General features: G+C 47.8%; 1 protein-coding gene and 1 pseudogene across 3 annotated transcripts in view; one reads left to right on the forward strand and one right to left on the reverse strand.

Moving 5' to 3' along the window:
- Nucleotides 1-6,697, forward strand: part of LOC101963550 (RNA-binding motif protein, X chromosome-like) — a 54,385-nt pseudogene extending 47,688 nt beyond the window's left edge.
- A 2,550-nt stretch (nucleotides 6,698-9,247) lies between these two features.
- The window catches only part of Prickle2 (prickle planar cell polarity protein 2), a 328,065-nt gene continuing 315,031 nt past the window's right edge, over nucleotides 9,248-22,281 (reverse strand). For all 3 annotated transcript variants that reach the window (XM_078038600.1, XM_078038601.1, XM_078038602.1), the window contains one exon: nucleotides 9,248-15,429. In XM_078038600.1, the coding sequence (XP_077894726.1) occupies nucleotides 14,543-15,429 (887 nt within the window). In that variant the 3' untranslated portion in view covers nucleotides 9,248-14,542. The remainder of the gene's footprint in view (nucleotides 15,430-22,281) is intronic.

The raw sequence follows: 22,281 nt of genomic DNA on the forward strand, positions 1-22,281 counted from the left end.
TTGAACTCGAGATCCTCCTGCCTCAGCCTCCCAAGCCCCTGGGATCACAGGCATGTGTCACCAGGTCTGGTGGAAAACTCACAAATTGTAAGATAGCTATAGAGGAGGGGAGAACCTAAGTCCCACGAGAACCCAGGGCAGCGGGTACCCATTTCCAACTTGCTGGACTAGACTTCTGATCCTGGTGGAAGGGCGTCTAAGCTGAGATGTGGAGAATAAGAACGAGTCAGCCAGGAAAAGACAAATAGAAAGGGAAAGGTAGGAATGTCGGCATTTTAAGGGACTAGAACATGAAGTACTCTAAAGATCCAGGGACACTTTGGTGACCAACTGGACGGTCCACCCAGATGGGCTTTCCTGTTATTTATTTATCATGTGACATCACACAATTCTTCCCAGCGGTTACAGTTTGTGTGAAAGGGTCGCACAGGTGACCGGGAGAAGGTGTCAGACCTGAGTCGACCACAGAGGACACTAGTGGGCTTGGGGTCTTGGCCACGGCAGTGGACACAACCTTTCCATCGCTATAGTCTCACCTGCCACGTGGACAGCAGCCAGGGGCCATTCACACAGGTAGGAGTCAGGGGGAGAAGACTTTGTGCTTTGGATCTGTGGTGTCCCCCAAACTCATGTTGTAGACCAGGCAAGGAAGTTGAGAGGTGAAGTGGCCAGATTAGGAGAGCTTTAACCTAATCAGTGCAGTGATCCCTAGGTGGGTTAACTGAGGGGTGACCTAGTAGGTAGGGTGTGGCTGGAGGAGGGGGTTCACTGGAGCTGTGCCTTTTTGTCCCTGGTGAGCAGAGCTCTCTATGCTTCCCTGTCCCGTGTGACCTGAGCTGCTTTCCTGGGTCAGGCCCTCCAGCCACGAGGGTTGGGCCTCACCTGGGCCCAGAGCCACGGAGTCCCGTGGCCATAGACTGAGACCTCTGAAGCCATGAGCCCCAAATGAACTTTCTCTCCTTTAAAGTTGTTCTTGTCAGGTCTTTTGGTCCCAGAGGTGGTTGGGAGGGAAGAAGCTCCTTCAGCATCTGAAACAATAAATCCTGAGGAAGTCTGCGGATGGAGCAGAGTGGAGGCCCAAGATAAAACAGGAGCGTTGAGTTTTATTTGCATAATAAAGAGCCAGGGACAAAGGAGTGACAGAAAAAGCCTGCGCTCTGGGAGTGAGAAGCTGAGAGTAGGAGAGAGAGAGAGGGACTTTGGGGGTCAGGTTGGCATCCCTATGCAGGATATTGATGGCAGCAGCAGCCGGGAGACATTTGGAGACATCTGCTGTGTATTGAGAATGCACCTGCCGGGCAGGGTGGTAGCGCCCCTATCCCAGGGGCTGGGGAGGCTGAGGCAGGAGGATCGTGAGTTCAAAGCCAGCCTCAGCAAAAGCGAGGTGCTGAGCAACTCAGTGAGACCCTGTCTCTAAATAAAATACAAAATAGGGCTGGGGATGGGGCTCAGTGGTCGGGTGCCCCTGGATTCAATCCCTGGTACCAAAAAAAAAAAAAAAAAAAGAAAGAAAGAAAGAAAAAAAGCACTTGCTCCCAGGGTGTGGTGGCACCGCCTGTAATTTCAGCTCCTTGGGTAGCTGAGGCAGGAGGATTTTGAGTTTGAGGCCAGCCTCAGCAAGTTAGTGAGACCCTGTCTCAAAATAAAAAGAATAAAATAAAGGGCATAGGGGTGTAGGTCAGAGGTAGAGTGTCTCTCCTGGAGTCCATTCCCATTAATACATAAATAGACAAACAAGTGAATAAATGAATAAAATCTACCTGCTCTTTTGGGTTTTCCTTCCAGACAGTATAGATTGAAAATTCTAGATACTGACTGATACTTCTTGGTGGCTGAACTGTGTTTCCTTGAAGGTCATCCATGTCGAGACGGAGCCAACTGCAGACTGAAAGTCTGGGAGATCATAGAAATCTTGCCATGTTCCTGTAGGTTCAACTCAAATAAGCAGAGGGCAAACAGGTGTTTAGAAATACGCCCAATAGGAAAAAAGTCTGAACCTCATGTTTATATAAATATGTCAAAATATACTCTAATGTATGTATGACTAAAAAGAAGAAACGAAAAAAGGAAAGAAAGAAAAGACTCTCCACCCTTCTCCTTGGATCGCCCTGGAACAGTTCTTACAGGAGATCCAGGTGGGATGCCTGCCCAGTCCACAGCTGTCTCTGGACCCTGTTCCTCCACGGCAGGACTAGACCTCTGCCAGGCTGACACTCTCCAGACTCCATCCCTGGCCTTCAAGTGTCCCTGGAATGAAGGCTTGATCCAAAGTGGGCCACTCAGAGTGTCTTTCAAGAATGTGACATTAGGCCAGGGTGTGGTGGCACTGCCTGGGACATTTCAAGCATGTGACATGAGGCATGCGCCTACAATCCCAGCAGCTCTGGAGGCTGAGGCAGGAGGATCGTGAGTTCCAGGACAGCCTCAGCAGCTTAGTAAGGCCTTAAGCAACTCAGGGAGACCCTGTCTCTAAATAAAATGCAACAAAAAGGACTGGGGATGGGGCTCAGTGGTCAAGTGCCCTTGAGTTCAATCCCTGGTGTGTGTGTGTGTGTATATATATAAAGAATACGAGATTAAATAAAGGAGATGGTGAGAGCTGTGAAGAGTTATCCATGTCCATGGGCCGAAGCAGATTAACAGAAGGAGATGATTAAGGCAAAAGAGCTTGAAAAATTGGGGCTGAGACTTCTGTGTTCTTGGTGGCTTTCCTGTTTCAGGTCTCCATGAAGCCACTGCCTTGGGGTTCTTCCAGATGATAGTTTTTTCAGATAAACCACCCACCTTCCTTTTGTTTGTTTGTTTGTTTTTTTGCTCAAGTTAGAAGTAAGCTTTGGGGCTGGGGATGTGGCTCAAGCAGTAGCGCACTCGCCTGGCATGCATGTGGCCCGGGTTCGATCCTCAGCACCACATACAAAGATGTTGTGTCCGCTGAAAACTAAAAAATAAATATTAAAAAATTCTCTAAAATAATTTTTAAAAAGAAGGAAGCTTTGATTACTTAAAATCCAAAGAACCTGATCCAAGATGTGTTTCTTGTATGATCCAAATTCCCCAGGTTATTGAGTTTACTTTCTAGTACTTTTGGTACTAGAAATCTGGACCAAATAATTGTTTGCTCAGGTTATGGTTTGGATGTGGGGTGTCTCCCAAAAGCTCACGTGTGAGACGGTGCAGGAAGGTCCAGAGGAGACATGACTGGGTCATGGGAGCCTTAACCCAACCAGTGAATGGACCCCTGATGGGATTACCTGGGTGGTGGATGGAGGAGGTGGGTGTGGCTGGAGGAGGGGGCATTGGGGGCGTGGCTTTGGGGTCTCTCTTTGTCTCTGGAGAGTGGAGTCTCTCTCTGCTTCCTGATCACCATGTGAGCAGCTTCCCTCCACCACACTCTTCCTCCATGATGTCCTGCCTCCCCTGGAGCCCTGAGGAGTGGAGCCTGCTGTCTGTGGACGGAGACCTCTGAAACCGTGAGCCTCCAAATAAACTTTTCCTCCTCTGCAGTTGTTCTGGTGGGGTCTTTTAGTCACAGCAGTAAAAAAAGCTGACTAAATCAGATCACATGTATATTAAGGACACAAAGCTGTCCATCAACTCTGAAGATGTTTGATTCCAGAGTCAGCCAGCCTTACAGGGGGAACAAGCATCTTCTGGTATTTCACTAAGCAAGTTATTAAATCGTCTCATCCAATGCTGGGTGGGACGGTGTCATTTAGGAGCTTACCCACACCTGACTTCAGCCCGTGATTGCTTTTGATTATTTCTCTGCTTTATCTTCTGCTAAATTCTTCTTCTTGTGTAGACATCTGTCTCAGACAAAATCAACTGCATTCAGCAATTACGCTGAGATGAATTTCCAAAAGCGTTGATGTTTCTTATTCCAGAGCAAACATACTGATGTGTATTTTATGCATCAGGTAGTGAGGATTTGAGCTGCAGACCCTCCTTCCCGGACCTCTGTAGCACCATCTGGATACAGGGCTCACAGAAGATGCATGGTTTCCCCTGGTAACAGGCTCAGGGCAGGTTTTACTAAAAGATGGTCCCAGATTGCTGGAAGCATATGAAAACTACAGTATCCCAAGTCTTGTTCAGTTCCGCTGCCTAGGAATGGGGCCACGGACATGGAATTTTAAATAAACTGCCCAGATAATTTTGATGTGTGAAAGCCTTTGACTATGAACAAGAAGTATCAATACCAAAACCCAAACATAATTGTAGACTATATTTCACAGTAAGCTTTTCTTCTTCTTCTTCTCTTCCCCCCTTCCCACCCGTACCAGGGAGTGAACTCAGGGGAACTTGACCACTGAGCCCCATCCCCAGCCCTATTTTGTATTTTATTTAGAGACAGGGTCTCCCTGAGTTGCTTAGCACTTCACCTTTGCTGAGGCTGGCTTTGAACCTGTGATCCTCCTGCGTCAGCCTCCCGAGCCACTGGGATTACAGGTGTGGGCCTCCACGCCCGACTCACCTTCTTCCTTAAGACAGTAGTGACGTGTATCTCTTAGGAAAATTAGTTCAATCCCTTCTTGAAGACTGTCACTCTTGGGGAAAAGGCGACATATTCTACATCCTCCAAAGCTGGGTTATAAACCTCTGGTTTAGATCCCTCTGTCCAGATCCATGGGCCTTGTTACCAGACAGCTCTGAAGCTCATGGGACTGGAACTGAGTTTTTTTGTTTGGTGTTTTATTTTTCCCCGAGACTTGAAACAAAACAAAAGTGAAGCTAGAACATCTTTACCTTACACTACCTAGGTCAGCGTGCCACGGAGGACCTTGATGACAGATTCTGGGACTCTATCTCGCGTTCACTGGCCAGAATCTCTGTGGGCAGGGCCACATTCTGCACATTGTGAAGATCCGGGCCTTCCTTGGAGGTTTCTAAGTCCTACTTAATGCATAGACAAGAAGGAAAAATAACGAGCAATCTTAGGTGTTTAGTTTCCGCCGTCCTTCCTCATTGGGTAGAACCATCCTCATGTCAACAGCAGCAATAACTGCAGTGCTGTGAGCTCCCACAGTGACAGCCACAGCACTAAGAGCCTGATACGCAGGACTCCAGGAAACCCACATGACCCCGATGAAGACTCCTCAGGGAAGGCCTGATGGGATGGATTAAAAACTGAGTCAGCAGAGTGCGGGGGTGCACACCTGTCACCCCAGAAACTTGGGAGGCTGAGACAGGAGGATCGCAAGTTCAATGCCAGCCTCCAGGAGACCCTGTCTCTAAATAAAATATATTTATAAAGGGCTGGAAATGTGGCTCAGTGATCAAGCACCCCTGGGTTCAGTCCCTGGTACCCAAACAAGCAAACAACCCCCCCCCCCTGGACAAAAGCACAGCAAGTATTTTGGGATCATCTGGTGGTTTCAGTTCTTACTAATAACTGACAATTTACTGTCTGGCCTGGAGAGGGGGATCCTGGGGGGGATCCTTTTTGAGAATCTTCAGTGAGCAGTGATGCTAAAAGGCAAACCAAAATCCATTGGTTCTTACCTGGGATGGTTTTGCTCTCAGGGGATGTCGGCTAGTGGACTTTTTTTTTTTTTTTAATTGGATTAAAATAGCCGGGCACATTGGTGCTTGCTTGTAATCCCAATGGCTCGGGAGGCTGAGGCAGGAGGATCTCAAGTTCAGAGCCAGCCTCAGCAACTTGGAGAGACCCTGTCTCAAAATAAAATATAAAAAGGGCTGGGGATGTGGCTCAGTGGTTAAGCATACCTGGGGTTCAATCCCTGTATAAAAAAAAAAAAAAAGAAAGAAAGAAAGAAAAGAGAAAGAAAAAAAAAGAAAAATTGAGTAAAAACAAACATCATGTAACAATTTACCATCTTTACCATTTGAGCATACAGTTCAGTAATAAGTTAATTCGACATCACTCTGCAACTGTTCTCCAAAACTTTTTGTTTTGAAAAAAACAAAAACTCGCTCATTGTACATCAGCCCCAGCAGCTTCTCTGTTCTGGTCCGGATCCAGCAGCTGCCATTCATGCTGAGCTGCTTGGAAGGCAGCTTGAGACTGTCACCTCCCCTCTGACACACCAGGGGGGAGAAACGGTGGGGTGGCATAGACGGCCCAGGGAAGCTCTTCATTGGGGGGCTTAATACAGAAACAAATGAGAAAGCCCTTGAAGGAGGATGTGGCAAGTGTGGACGGAGAGTGGAACCGCTCTTGACGAAAGACTGTGAAACCAACCAATCCAGAGGATTTGCTTTTGTCACCTTTGAAAGTCCAGCAGGTGTGGAGAGGGTGCAGCCAGAGACAGGAATGGAAAGTCCTTTGATGGAAGAGCCATCACGGTGGAACAAGCCACCGAGTCATCACGTGAAAGGGGTGGACGTGGCCTACCTCGGCCTCCGGGAAGCAGAGGCCCTCCCAGGGGTCTCAGAGGAGGAAGAAGAGGAAGCGGAGGCCCTAGGGGACCCCTTCCCAGGGAGGGCACAGGGACGATGCAAGTCCTTCCAGGGGACCTCTTCCAGTAAAAAGAGGGCCACCACCAAGAAGTGGGGTCCTCTGCCTGGAAGGCCAGCCCCTTCAGGATCAGCTCACGGCCGCAGGGGAAGAGGAGGAAGGGCTGCTGCATCACACGGGAGAGAGAGGAATGGGGGCCCACCTCCAAGGGACCCCCTGCCCTGACCTAGAGTTTATTTGTCCCCGAGGGATGATGGAGATCTCGCTAAAGACAGCTGATCAGGCAGAGGTGACTCCAGTTCTCGTGACACAGGAGATTCTGCATCACCTCAAAAAGACTCTACCCACCCCGAGGACGCTCACCCCGGTACACGTGATGACCGTCCATCATGAGGCTGCAGTGACAGAGGTGGACGTGGCTGGGAGGGTATCATTCAGATCATCCAAGTGGAGGCTCCTCCAGAGAGTCACACAAGAGTCATGGGAAATCACTCGCTACACGAGGCCCCGCCATCTTACGGTGGAAGCACTCGCTATGGTGACTGCAGCAGGTAAGTGACAGATATGGTGGCAGCCTGAGTGATCTCTACTCAAGTTGGCAGACCAGAAGAGGGCTGCCCCCTTCTATGGGATGGGGTGGCCCCTCCATGTGATTCCTACAGAAGTTCAAGTCAGGAGCACTTGAAGTCCCCGGGTGGTGGCCCTGGAGGAGCCGATCCGATCGCCGGGGAGGCAGAGCAGATCCTAGAAACAAACCAAACTTGGGACCCAAATTCCCCATTCAAAGAAACAAACAAGAAGTGGAAACCATTCTGTCCTATAACTACCCACAGAGGACCAAAAGGAAAAAAAAAATGGTGTGACCTTTTGTATATTTCCTATTAAGTTCCCCTTCATCATTTTTTAAGTTCTTGGGGAGGAACCAAAGTCAAACATGTTTCATTTCATGTGATCTTGAGTTGGTTTCGAGGATCAAATGTCAAATGTCCGAGACTGGTTGTACTCGTGTTGTGATTTTCCAAATGAGTGTCCCTAAAGGCCACTTCCTATCCAGTTCTTCCCAGTCAATGAGGCAAGCAATTCTAAGACCCCCCACAGACATCCGCCACTAGATGTCCACTGCTCTCCGCTGAGAGATGGATCCTTCCACCTACGCAAAGAAGCCAGCTCTGAGGGTGGCTGGGGACTGCAGGGTGTCTCCCAGCTGAAGTCTCAGTGTTCCCAGTGTGCCAAACCCGGCTCAGATATCTGTGTAAGGAAAGTGGATCCATCCAATACCCCCCCCCCCAAAAAAAAACCCCAAACCTAATGGATAATGCTGGCCATATTTTGCCTTTCTGACTTTTCCTTGGGAATCTACAGGAACTTCCCTTTCTCCTCTCCTGATAAGACCATTGAAGTGTGTGTTAAACCACAGAATCCAAAATAAAATGTTTGGCCCAAACCCAACCCAACCAACCCACCAACCCAAACTGAAAACTCTTGCTCAATAAACAATAATTCTTCAGTGTTCTCTCCCCTCAGCCCTGATGATGGCTACCCTTTGACTTATTGCCTCTATGACCGTAGCTCTAGATACCTCATTTAAGTGGAGTCATACTGTATGTGTCTTTTGTGACTGGTTGTCCCACTAAGCCATCGTGTCCTCAAGGTACATCCACATTGCAGCATGTGCCACAATTCCCTTCCTTCTCAAGGTTGGATAATATTCCACTGTGTGTATTCACCCCGCAGTGGTTACCATTCATCCATTGGAATATATCTATCTGAGTGCGTCTACCTTTTTGCTACTATAAATAACACTCTTCTGGACACAAATGCACAAATATCTCTGAAACTGCTTTCAATTCTTTTGTGTGTATATCCAGAAGCAGAATTGCTGGGTCACATGGTTGTTCTATCTTTAATTGGGGGGTGGGGGAACTGCGTACTGTTTTCCACAGTGGTGCGCCATCTTACATTCTTACCAACAGTGCATACGTGTTCCATTTGCTCTATATCCTCACCAACATCTGTTTATTTATTTATTTATTTTTTGGTACTGGGGATTAAACCCAGGGGCACTCAACCACTGAGCCACATCCCCAGCCCTATTTTGTATTTTATTTAGGGACAGGGTCTCACTGAGCTGCTTAGGGCTTTGCCTTTGCTGAGGCTGGCTTTGAACTTGTGATCCTCCTGCCTCAGCCTCCTGAGCTACTAGGATTACAGGAGTATGCTACTCCACCCAGCTAACATTTGTTATTTTCTTTTTCTTTTTCATTCATAGTAGCCGTCTTCATGGGTGTGATGTGTGGAGGAATTTTTACTTGGCATAACTAGAGTGGAGGTGCTCCTGGCAGGTAGTGGGCAGAGGCTGATGATGTTAGCACTCTTCAATCTATGACACACAGGACAAGCCTCTGCAACCAAGAATGAAGTTCCCCAAATGCAGATGGTGCCAAGACTGAGAAACTCAGATTTAAGCCAGGTGCAGTGGTTCTCGCCTATCATCCCAGTAGCCTGGGAGGCTGAGACAGGAGGATTGAGTTCAAAGCCAGCCTCAGCAAAAGCAAGGCCCTGAGCAACTCAGTGAGACCCTGTCTCTAAATAAAATACAAAATAGGGCTGGGGATGGGGCTCAGTGGTTGAACGCCCTGAGTTCAATCCCTGGTACCCACCCCCCACCCCCCCCCAAAAAAAACCCTCAAATTTAAACAATCAGGTACATCTTTCATAGTAAGTCTCCTGCTAACACATGTGGCCTTTCTCTTTTTATTGAGATGCTCAAAAGCCAAGACCCCTTGAAAAGTCTGCCAAGTGAGGAAGGATGGAGAAAGAGGGCAACACTTCTTTTATTCAAATTTTATTGGAAGTTTACAAATGTATTACAGACATCAGTAAAACATCATATCCATGGTACAGGGCACGGATCTCGAGCAAAGTGTTCAGAACAGTCTCTGGCAGAGCCCACACCCAAGGCCCGTGGTGGGCCTTCTTGACAAACAGCGTGACGCTCGACACATAACAGACTCTGGCCTGCCTCACCTCCTCAGGCCCTTGGAGGTTTTGTTTACGCATGGGGAATTAAAGCAGGAGATGGGCAGAGCCATCCTGTGCAGGAAGAGATGAGTGTAGGCAAGGAAATCCTGACCAAGTCCTGATTTACTAGAGAAAATGGAGGACTCATGGCCTCATGGTTTTGTTTGTTACTGAGGATTGAATCCAGGGCCACTTAACCACTGAGCCCCATCCCCAGCCCTTTTTTTTATATTTTATTTAGAGACAGGGCCTCACTGAGTTGCTGAGGGCCTCGCTGAGTTGCTGAGGTTGGCTTTGAACTTGCGATCCTCCTGCCTCAGCCTCCCAACTTCAGAATGTGAAGTCAGGGTCCGTGAGAGAATCAGAATATTTAATGGAAAAAATATGGAAATCAGGTTAGATAGGCTTGAGCACAGACTTTCTTGTAAGTCACGGAGTCTCTCTGAAAATTTTAGAAAAGCGTGATCAGCCACCTGTTGAACAGGAGTGGCCAAAGGTCTAGTCAGGTAAAGGGATGTCTCAGAAAACTCTCAGGATAGAGCAAGACAATTATTTTGCCCCCCCCACCCAAGGGATTCATCATATCTAAATCACAGAAATGTGTCCTAACACGATGTGACTTTCCCCTCCTGCTTTTTATTCTCTTAAAGAAAGCCAGTTTGGTCAGCAGGAAGTGAGCTTGTAGAACGGTCTATCTCCCAACGGTGTGTCGCGATCTATGAGGGTTGTCAACAGGCTACTCGGTTGGAAGAAGGGGAAAAGAATCCCATCCTTTGGGGATTTTAACTCTGATGAGGACTTCTAAGTGGATACCTGGTCACTCTGGTGGCTGCTGAGGCCCCAGAGGATCCCACCCACTGGACATGAGGCCAAGGATCTTTCTACTTCCACTTCTCTTGTGCTTAAAGAAATGCACCTCAAATGGAGCTACCTGCAAATGCCATCAAAATCAGCAGGGGGGACTTAGGACACCTGTCTGCAGGCTCCATCCTGAAGCCTGCCTGAAGGTGCCGGACAGTGGCTAGCAGCAACTGTTCTTGCATGAAATATCCAGATAACTGGCTCCACCTTCTACTTTCCTGGGCCATAGAAGGATCGAGCCCTTAGCATCTGGTTTCTGTTAGAAATACACAGAGAGAGCACTTATCCTTGGAATTTAAATATTCTCTTTCTTGTCAGAAGGTGGGATCAGAAAAAAGAATAAGAAGGACTCTTACTGGACCCCTGTAACATGAGCAGAGGGCTCTAATTGACAAGGGACATGGGCCTGCAAAAGGAGGCCAGAGAGACCTGTCTTTGTTTGGCCTAAGATCCCGGCTTCCTTTAGCCTCCACAATCTGGCGGACAGAGGAAACGCAATCTCCCGATGAGTTCTGACTGCTGCTTCTTCAATGTCGGGTGTCCCATGGCAAGAGAGCCCAGGGCAGAAAGACAGATAAGTATCTGAGGTTGGTTTTGAACTTGTGATCCTCCTGCCTCAGCCTCCCAACTTCAGTTCATAAATATCTGTTATCAAAGGACATCAGTTTTAATCAGTGGGTCCTCTGGCTGGTTGCTGAGGCTGTCTCCACATTTCCTGGGAAAGCATAGAGTAACTCATTGCTTACATCTGCTCAGGTTGCAGGGCAGGCAAAGCAGGTGTCGTGTGTGTGTGTGTGTGTGTGTGTGTGTGTGTGTGTGTGTGTATCACGGACTCAATGGCCAGCAGAACCCAAGAAGCAGACAGCAGGTGGGAGAAGAGAATCACAATCTCGCTACTGTACCGAAGATGGAAGGGCTCCCTCCTAGGCTCACCCTGGGAAAACCCATCTGCTTCTTCCCTTCGCTGGCTGGATTAGGAAGGAAGGGTTAGAGAACAAAGGGGCAAGGTGGAGAGATGGCGCCAATAACCAACCCCAGGAATTCTCCCTTGGATGTGTGCAAAATCAGGAAGCGTGGTCTGATTTCCCTAACGTCCTTCACCTTCATGCTTGGAAGAGATCCCAGAACCCTGTGACAGAAGGAAGACTCCCGAATGCTATGCTTGAAGCCACCAGGTTGGCAAGACGCCTTTTCACAGTTACACAGGTCAGGTGTGCCCTGGCAGGACCGTGAAGGAACTGCAACTCAGTGACGTTGTTCACTTCTTGGACCTGGAAAAAGAGCCAGTTCTGTGGCTACTGGATTTAGCAGCAGTAGGAAAGGGCTTGACCTCCAAGGTGGCAGTGACTAAATGACAAGCCCAGTATTAGGAGAGGTAGTGGGGGGCAGGGGAAGAAAGCAACCAAGGCATCAGGGAGGAGAGCGAGCTGGGGAAAGCTTCCTCTTCTGAAAACCAGTCTATAGAAGATAAATGACCTTCTAAGAGGTGAGCACAGGCCTACCCCACCCACCAGAGGAATGTGACCAGTAAGAGCTGATGGTTATGGTGGCAGACTCAGAGGAGAACCCCGAATTCTTGCTCAGGGAAAGAATTCACAGAAGTTTGGGGAGTGAGATTCTGGGATGTTACATGGAAGTTATCACTTATGGGAACTGTTTCCTCCACTGACATTTCCTGATGGTGTCTGGCTGTGTTTAGCGAGGGAAGTAATCTGGAGTGGTGGAATTTATGGAGGTGATCTTGCTAGTAGAAGCCTTGAAGCCTGAGTCTCATAATACGTTAAGCTCTGGCCGGTTGGATCCCTGGATGATCTCGTGGACAGCTACACCTCTAGGTGCCTTTGGGTACGGATTAGACGTCAGTTTCTCGGCCACCTTCTTCTTTGTGCGGATGGTGGTTAAAGCCTTTTTTTGGGAAAAGTAAGAGCTACCGCTTTTACTGGGAGATTTCTTTCCTGGGAATTGAGGCCACAGAGCACAGATATATTTTTGAACATTTGCTAAGTTAAGCGATCTGCTTTTCCTCTCTTCTTTTTATTCCCCCCCCCCCCCCGCAACAAATGCATTTTTTATTCTGATCAATCAAGGAACTCCAAACTCCAAATGGGACTCACCCAATTTCTACCAGAAACCTACCACTTTAAGTAATGTGGTATTGTACATTATTTCTTAATCAGTTTGCCAAGCAGTGTACAAACTTACTATACAAACGTTAATAGAGTTAATTCTCCAGAGGCTCGGATAATTAATGAAGCATTTAGATATGAAGATAGCATGCGGAAAAACAGCCACAACCAACATTTGCATTGCTCTTTTTTAAAAAAATCAGTGACAATGACAAATGTCTTATTAATACCTGAAAAGCAAATTATTTTTTAATCCATCCTGAATGGAGTGCCATGACCACGCCCTTTACAGCCTTCCTTCCCCCCGACCCCACACCCACGTGGGATGGTGTCTGAGAAGCCACGTAGTTCACATTCTCTCCATTAAAATACTAGAAAATGTTAACTACGACAGCAAAGAGACCACCACGCTCACGTCACCATGGCAGATGGCACGGAGACACACACACCAGGTATTAAATGGACAGTACATCTCAGTAAAGGTGGGTCCTCCAATGGGTCACTTTGATGGCCACAATCCACTGAGTGGAGAAGAATGGACGAAAGAGCAAAAGTGCTTCATTTTAACGAAACAAGGCAGGAAGTTTTATTTTACTATATAAACAGCACAACCGTGAAATGTCTTCTTTAAGCAAACTTACTTCTGAGCCCACTTTCTGTCTGACCCACAGCCCTCCAAGTTCAAAATGGGAATCTCTCTTTCAACAAAGTCTTTTTTTTTTTTTTTCCCAAGTCATGACCCTGAAATCTCAGCAGCTGGACCTTCCTGGGAACTCAGGTTACTACGCTTGTGGAACCAGCTTCTCTCTGCAAGCATAAGGGGACTGTTCCTCCATTTCCTCTGCGGAAGTCCTTCTTTCATATACTTACTTCTTCTTCCCTCCTATCTTAACCTTGACCTTGACCTTCCTGTCCTCAAACAGCTTTGTTCCTTCCTCCAGCATAACATCCACAACCCCTGGCTCCCAGAGCCCTCAGAACCATCCCATCCCTCGAATCTAAACGCTTAAGTTTAAGTTCATTTGCTCTGAGGACAACCGGTTGTCAGGCGACGGCAGCAGCTCTGTCTGCCTTGGGAAAGGAAAGCAGATAGATACAACGATCCAGGAAACAGGAGCACCAGAAAAATAATGCCACATTCAGAACAATGTCATGCTGACAGCACACAACGGCACCACCACTCACGGTCACTTTAATTTTTCCCGAGGGATAGATCAATATTAAGCAACTTCAATGTTCCCGGGTAAGGGATGGCATTTCTCACGCAACTTGACTGACACTGGTTGATTAAATCGGCAAAAGTTACATTTGCAATTAAGAAAAAAAAAAATTACTATCACTTTGTAGAGAACAAATCCTACCAAGGTTGGGAGCGGGCTTAAGGATGGCTCCTTAAGATGAAATGGAGCATAAAATACTTTGGGTAAATTTTTTTTTTTTCAGCCACAAAAAGCCAGATTGAATACACTCCTTTGAAAAAAGGTCTCACTGACATATAACAAATTTGTATAGGAAAAAGAAAAAAAAAAGGGGTGGTGGTCCTGGGCCACCTTTTAATACTACTCAAAGACAAGGCCAGATGAGCATGCAAAGACCCCACGGAGTCCTACGATATAGAAATTCCTTTGATATTACAAAATACAAAAATATTTTATCAGAACTCTCATTTACAATGCATTTACAATGGACATGTAAATAACTTAGTCTTGGGTCTTGGCTAATAAACAAATTACTTACTGAAAAAGAAAAAAAAGGGGGGGGGGTCGGGGAGGGAGTCCTAAAAGTAAGAGTACCAGAGAGGAAATAATCGAGCAGGAAAGGGTTTGTCACCTCGTAAGCAGCCACTCAACACATGACTGATGGGAAAGGGCCTCCATTGACTCTATTGTGTTTCCAACGTGAAAGGTGCACATGATATTCAACATGCTAAGAACTGTGACTACCTATTGAGTCCATCTGTAACCTTGCCTCCAGCTGAGAACGCTCCCTTTTTCTCCCCCCACGAACCACCCCCACCCCCAAAGCGCTTTAAAATCAAAAACAGTGCAAGTTTCTGAATGTACATTCTTGGTTCCCATCGCCCCCCCTACCCCCGTTCCCTCCGACCCCCATCCTATTACGAAATGATACAGTTTTTGCTCTTCTGTCTTTTCCTGCTATGCAGCTGTCCTCTGCCCCCCAACGTGGAGGAGGATTTGGGGACCCCGCCGCCGCCGTAGGAGCTGTATTTGTGCAGCAGCTCGTCACTGGTGACATACCGCAGGCGGGCTGGCTGGGGGATGGGTTCTCCTAGGAAGTAGCCCTCGTTGTCAGACTCGGAGGATGAGGAGCAGGTGGAACACCAGTCGTACTCGGTGAAGTACGGTCCCCAGCGTTCCCCGAACGCATTCTGCAAAGCCAGGTCCGAGACAGTCCTCGGGCACTGGCCGTACAGGTCCCTCCGGGGCCCCTGCCCCAGGCTCTCCTGGAAGCTCCGCTGGCGCACGAACTGGTCGTAGTCCTCGCGGGCTCTCAGGGAGGGCCTTTCTTTCAATCGCGACATGGCCTCGCGGTCGCTGGCCAGGTGGAGGGCGTTGTCCGAGCGGGAGCGGCGGGATCGCCGGGAGCGGTGGGGACGGAAGCGGCGGTGGTCGTCGCGAGGGGTAGTCCTCCTGCGGGTGCGTTCGCTCAGGGGCTGCGCCCGCACCGCGTCCTGGCCCGGCAGCTTGCTGCCCGCGAGGCCGCCGTCGAAGTCGAAGCTCTGGTGCATCCTCCCGTGGGACTGCAGGTCTCGGTACCCGATGGGGTTGCCGAGCTGGTGGAGGCTGCCCTGCATCTCCTGGTACTGCTGGGCCGACAGCAGGCTGCGCACCGACTCTGCGCTGCGGAACTGCATGGACGAGTTGAGCGTGCCCATGTTGCTCAGCTTCTCCGACACGTTCATGCCCGAGTCCTTGCTGAGGTCGGGCATGGAAAACCGAGACAGGTGCTCCTGGCGTTTGGCGCCACCTTCGGCAGAGAGGCCTGGCGGGGACAGAGCAGAGGACCGCGGGGTTAGTACAAGTGGGCGGCAATGGGGGCCGGCTGGCACTGTCGCTGCCAGGGCACAGAGGACGCAGGGGGGGATCGCAGGGGGGGGATCGCAGGCGGGGATCCTGGGCCCTGGGCGCCTAGAGAGGATGCGCGCTTAAAACGCACAATACGTTGCTAATTCCTCCCCATCAGTTATTAAGAGCCCATTGTATATTGAACTCAGGGGGCACTTAACCACTGAGCTGCATAACCCAACACCCCCACCCCATTTTTTTTTTTTTTTGGTATTTTATTAAGAGATAGGGTCTCTCTAATTTGCTGAGGTTGGCTTTGAACTCATGATCCTCCTGCCTCAGCCTCCCTCCCCAGCAGCTGGGATGACAGGCGTGAGCCACCGGGCCTGGCCCACTGTGTATCTTATGTGTGATGTTTCCTGTTTCCAATTTCACTCTGTAAAGCACTTCAGTGAACTCCTCTAGTGATGGTTCCATAAGATATTTTGGATAAAGAAACTAAGCTATGGAAACCGGGCTAGACCCAAGTTGTTCGGGGACAATGCCCATCCTGGAATCCAGTTCTATGTTACAGACCAGTTCACTTCTTTCTTAATGCACCTGCTGTCCCTAAGTGGCAGGTAACCTCTGTCTCAAATGCACTGGACATTAGGTGACTCTGTGGTGTAGATAAAGAGATGTTTCCTCTCTTAGCTTGGTCAGTAAATTACTACTCCAGGGTGATAATGGGTCCCTAGGAGTCAGAAGATGTGAGTGGGACCCTGGGACATCCTTCTATCTCTGGGGGGAGGCACTTTGCAGTGACAATAATCACTAAGAGTAGGTACTCCAAACAGTGGGCCTCTATATCCCAAGTGCTGTCACATGAGCTTCTGGCAGCCCTGAGATGAAGACCGGGGAATCACACCCAGAAGGACATGGCCCAGATGTACCTAACTCCCTCTCAAACTGCACAGACATAAGTTGTGTGTGTGCATTTGAACACAAAAGAACAAAGAGAAGAAATTATTTCAAGAAGAGTATATTCTATCAAATGTTGTATTTTCTATCTTTTTAAAAATCTATTATTCATTGGGATATTGAACAAGAAGTTAACAGGTGAAGTTATTTAAAGAGTATAACATGGGCAGTGTTTGTTCTTTTTGCAACTTTTCGATGAATGTGAGGTTATTTCTTTAAAATTACAGTGTATTCATTGACCCAGCTATCCCACTTCTCAACATATACCCAAAGGACTTTAAATCAGCCTACCGCAATGTCACAGCCACATCAATGTTGACAGCAGTTCATTTCACAATAGCTAAGCTATGGCACCAACCTAGGTGCCCTTCAACAGATGAATGGATAAAGAAAATGTGATATATATATATATATATATATATATATATATATATATATATATACACACACAATATGGAATATTACTCAGCATTAGAGAAGTATGAATTTATGGCATCTGCTGGTAAATGGATGGAACTGGAGACTATCATGCTAAGTGAAATAAGTCAGTCCCAAAAAACCGAAGGCCCAATATTCTCTCTGATGTGTGGATGCTGACTCACAATAAAGGGGTAGGGGAGGGAAGAACAGAAGTTCATTGGATTAGACAAAGGGAGTGAGGGGAAGGGAGGAGGATGGGAACAGGAAAGACAGTGGAATGAAGGGGACAGAGCTTTCCCATGCTCATATATGAATACAAGACCATATATGAATACAAGACTCCACATCATGTCCAACTACAAGAACGGGAAGCTATCTATACTCCATGTATGCATAGTATGTCAACATCCAGTTTACTGTCGTGTGTATCTAAAAGGAATAAATAAAAATAAATAAATTAAAAATTAATAGTGTAGCCATATGATGTAATTGTTTTAAATCTAAATAAAATTGGGAATTATCTGGAGAGACCTTGATATGATGGACTCCCACAGAACAATGAGAAAGGGCGATTGCACCCAGCAACATGGATGCATTTCACAGAAAATGCAGAGGTCACAGGAAGAGTGCATGCTGTGCTTCTCATCTATTAGAAGCTTAAGAACAAGTGAAAGCTGTCCATGGGGAAAGAGGGAGAGGAGACAGCAGGGAAGCTTCTAGAACACTGGAATTGTTCTAGAGCTAGACCTGGAGGAAACAGAAGGATGGAAGTGTAAGACTACACTAGAGTAAGGTATAGTCTTGTTTGTCTGCTTCATTTTATGAAAGTTACACATCAACAAAATAGTATAAAAATAAAGCCATGCTTGTGAGAGTCAATTTTTCAATTTTGGGTTTGCACTTGGAGAAACCTCAGTGGTCCCTCTGTCCGCAGGATATCCTTGGATACCAAAGTTCCTTCTATAAAAGGAAATAGCATTTGTATATGACCTGTTATGGTTTGGATGTGAGGTGTCCCCAAAAGCTCACATGTGAGATGGTGCAGGAAGGTCCAGAGGAGACATGACTGGGTTGTGAGAGCCTTAACCCAACCAGTGAATGAGCCCTGATGGAGGCAGGTGGGTGTGGCTGGAGGAGGGGGCATTGGGGGCGTGGCTTTGGGGTCTCTATCTGTCTCTGGAGAGTGGAGTCTCTCTCTGCTTCCTGATCACCATGTGAGCTGCTTCCCTCCACCACACTCTTCCTCCATGATGTCCTGCCTCCCCTGGAGCCCTGAGGAATGGAGCCTGCTGTCTGTAGACTGAGATCTAGGAAACAGTGAGTCCTGAAATAAACTTTTCCTTCCCTTCAATTGTTCTGTTTGGGTCTTTTTGTCACAGCAGTGAAAAAGCTGACTAAACCATAACCGGTGCTCGTCTACCCCCTACATTATTTATAATTGTAAATGCTCTGTAAGTAATTGTCTTGTTGTGTTATGTAGAAAATAATGGCAAGAAAAAAGGGCATGCATTTTCCATACAGATACAAACAGTGTAGGCCTGGCGACATTTTAAATCCAGGGCTGGTTGAACCCGGAACTATGGAACCTACACAGAGGGCTGACTGTATTTTACCAAAATGGTATATTTTCTAGTAATTTCTACATTTTTGGTTTTTTGGTACCAGGATTCTTGAACCCATGGGTGCTTAACCCACTGAGCCACATGTGCAGCCCTTTCTTATATTTTGTTTACAGACAGGGTCTCACTGAGTTCGGGGGCTGGCTGTGAACTCGAGATCTTCCTGACTGAGCCTCTCTAACCCCTAGGATTACAGGTGTGCACCATGGCACCAGTGATTCCTATTTTTTGTTTTTTAAAATTCATTATTCACTGGGTAATTGTCAGGGCAAGAGGAGTTAGGTCCTCCAGTCCTGCTTTCTTGCTGCTTATTTCTGATCTATAAATCCTAAGAGCTGATTTGCAACCACCTAGTCACTTCCAAAGGCTCCCTGATCTGGAGGTGGAGAGGAGGCGGGTGTCATGCTAAGACGATGAACAGTCCCAGCTGATGAACTCTAGTAAGGAAGGAAGAAAGCCAGGCAGGGTGGTGCACGCCTGTAATCCCAGCAGCTCGAGAGGCCGAGGCAGGAGGATCACCAAGTTCAAGGGCAGCCTCAGCAACTCATGGAGGCCCTGAGCAAGTCACCAAGCCCTGTCTCTAAATAAAATATCAAAGGGCTGGGGATGTGGCTCAGTGGTTAAGCACCCCTGGGTGCAATCCCTGGTACCAAAAAAAAAAAAAAAAATCTTCCAAATCACATTTAGAAACAAAAGCTATCCCAGTAGGCACCATGATCCCAGCAGGGCTTTCTACCCAAGAGGAGAATTAGGGTTAGTCTCAACATCCTAGCAAATACTCCCAATTCCCAAACGTGCTGTTTTCCTGAACCTGTCTTTTTTAGGAGCCCTGCAGTGAAACCTGAGAACATTCTGCCTGTGAACAGATTCCTAAACCACACAGCAGCGGAAAACATGAAGAAGATCGGGTTCCATTCTGCTGGGGGGGTGGGGGCGGCGATACACACTCTGATTATGCTCCTGCCTCCTGGAAACCCCTGGCCACCAGGGAAAAGGAAAGTATTCTGGTAAGAGCAGGAGGGCTCCTTGCTCCAATCCAGAATCTCCTGCCAGTATCACCTCAACCTAAGCGACTCCCCTGGGGAACCTGTGGACGGATTCTCAATTGGGAGAGAAGTGTCTCCTCTGATTCATTCACTCACATGTTCCTCCAGGGGCTTCTGCAAGCAGGCACATGAACAGAAAGGCTAATCTTGCCCAAAGATGAGCCATATGTGTGTACTTGCCTCTGGAAAGGGTGGTTCTGTGGTTCATTTCGTTATTGGCAAGATGCAGAGTCTTTCTGCAGACCTCAAGACCCTACGTGACTTGGCTCCCTTAGGCTCAGCAACGTCACCGGCTCAACACGCCCCCTTACTCTGCTTCAGCCCACAGTCCTCTCCCACCTCCTGCTGCAACACACCCACAGCACACTCCCCCCCCCCCAAACTCTCCCCTCTCCACAGCTGACTTCCATTTGTAAATCCGCCCTGTAGATGGCACCTTCTCGGTGATGCCCACCCTGATCACTCTTTGCAAAGTAGCACAGTCAGTTAGCCACCCACCCTGCCAGCCAGCCACTCTTGGGTGCACTTGACTTTAAGGGATTTGTGCCCCGCTGACTCATTAGGTGTAAGTGTGTTTGAAGCTAAATGGGTCCCCGTGGAAGCCGGGGTCTTGTCCCCTATTCTCTGCACTTTCACAGAACTAGCATATTTGTGGCATAAAGGCAAACAGATTCTCTTGCTGCCAATAGATTAGATAAAGACATCACTCTCTGACCTGGAGTGGGCCCGGGTTGTAATTCAGATGAGCAAGAATCTAAACCTCAGGAACAATGAGCGCACTTGTTAGTCTCATTGTCTCTGCTGACCATTATATAGCCCACTTTGGGGGCTCTTCCAGTTCTAAAGTCAAAGAAAGTGTGATTTGGTGGTGTGTGTGGGGGGTACTGGGGATTGAACTCAGGGGCACTCAACCACTAATCCACATCCCCAGCCCTCTTTAGTATTTTATTTAGAGATGGGGTCTTGCTAAGTTGTTTAGCGCCTTGCTTTTGCTAAGGTTGACTTTGAACTCTTGATCCTCCTGCCTCAGCCTCCGGAGCCACTGATAAAACAGGCATGTGCTACCCCGCCTGGCAAAGAAAGTGTGATTTACACTTATCCTCCTGAACTGAAAAAAAACGCTTTAACCTGATTAACCTCAGCTCTGCAGATCAGTTTAAATTAGCAACTCTCATGTCCCCAAAATGATGCAGTACTAGCATAGCTTACCCTCCGACCTTAATTGTGTTACCCTCACCTTAATTGTGCAAGAACTGGACAGCCACCTCCTGGCTGGGTGACTTGTGGTCATTTTTAAACGCCTTGAGCTGTATCAATAAAACAGGCATTGCTGAGCCTGGTAGTGCACACCTGTAATCCCAGCGGCTCAGGAAGCTGCAGCAGGAGGATCACAAGTTCAAAGCCACCCTCACTCAGCAAAAATGAGTCCCTAAGCAACTCAGTGAGAGCCTGTCTCTAAATAAAAAATAAATAAATAAAAGGGCTGGGGATGTGGCTCAGTGATAAAGTGCCCATGAGTTCAATTCCCAGCATCAATCAATCAATCAATCAGGCACAGGAACAGTATCTGAGTATCACAGCTGGAGAGACTCTTCCTTTTTAAGATTCCTCACCACCGTAATGCATGTGTGATGTTTTTGTTTCTTTTCCTTGGCTAGACATTTATTGCAAGAGGACAAATATATGTTCCTATTTGCTAGCCCCATCTATCTGGTGTACAGGATGCAGGAAGAAAGTAGGCACTCCCTGAAAGTCCCCAATGAAAGAAAGTATGCCCCCCCAAATCGGACACGCAGCTACTAGCCTTAAAGGCAAATAACTGTTGTCAAGTGCATGATTGATGAATGAATCCAAGAACAATGACCCACATAGAGTCCAGTGCATGGTAATAGTTTCTAGAATAAAAGCCACAGGTACAAATAATTTGTCTCTCCAAATTGCAGCTGGGGATTTCTTCCCTAGGCTGGTGGAGTTCCATTCTCACTCTTCACTGTGTTTGTGCAGAAAGAGACACCACATCAAACCATGGCCAATCAACACATTCGGACCCAATGGGGCTGCAAAATGTCTTTCTGCTATCCTGCAAAGCTCTGCTTTTCTTGCTACCCCAGAATGGTGTGTGCACACAAGCACCCATGCACAAGCATATGTGTGTGTGTGTGTGTGTTTGTGTGTGTGTGTGTGTGTGTGAGAGAGAGGGGGGGGGTCCCTACCACATTGTGCAGAAAGCTCTGGCTGCAACACACAGTCTGACCCCACATTTAAAACTGGCCTCATGGGGCTGGGGTTGTGGTTATATATATATAACACAAAAAAACAAACAAACCTGGCCTCATGGGTGCGGAACACTGGCAGAGAAAGCCATCCAACCACCAGGAGACAAAGGTGCAGGCTCTCCGGTCTCCAGGGCAGCTGTGCTGTATTCACAGAGAGGGAATTCTGCTCTCCAAGTAACGCAGCTCTGTGAGAGCGGCTCAGTGGTGACCAGGGAGGTACACAAATGTCCATGTACCACAGAGGCGCACTGTTTCCCTCAGGCCCCTTGGTCTGGCTGCATCAAGGAGAGGTCAGTATTGAATTCAGCCTGCGGGTCCCCCTGGTTCAACTGTCAACACGACGGTGCAGCTGGGGGGTGCTTTAAGTGACACCAGCATTTCTGCCTGAGCAGTGTCCCCCCTCTCTACAAATAGGAGTTCTCCTGGTTACTGGCAAAGGAGAGAAAAATCAATGGCCTTCAAAGGATGTTCTGGGTTGGAGGGAGGAGAAAGGCGAGCCTTGCCGGGC

This window comes from Ictidomys tridecemlineatus, chromosome 2 (genome assembly GCF_052094955.1).
Source record: "Ictidomys tridecemlineatus isolate mIctTri1 chromosome 2, mIctTri1.hap1, whole genome shotgun sequence".
NCBI lineage: Eukaryota > Metazoa > Chordata > Mammalia > Rodentia > Sciuridae > Ictidomys > Ictidomys tridecemlineatus.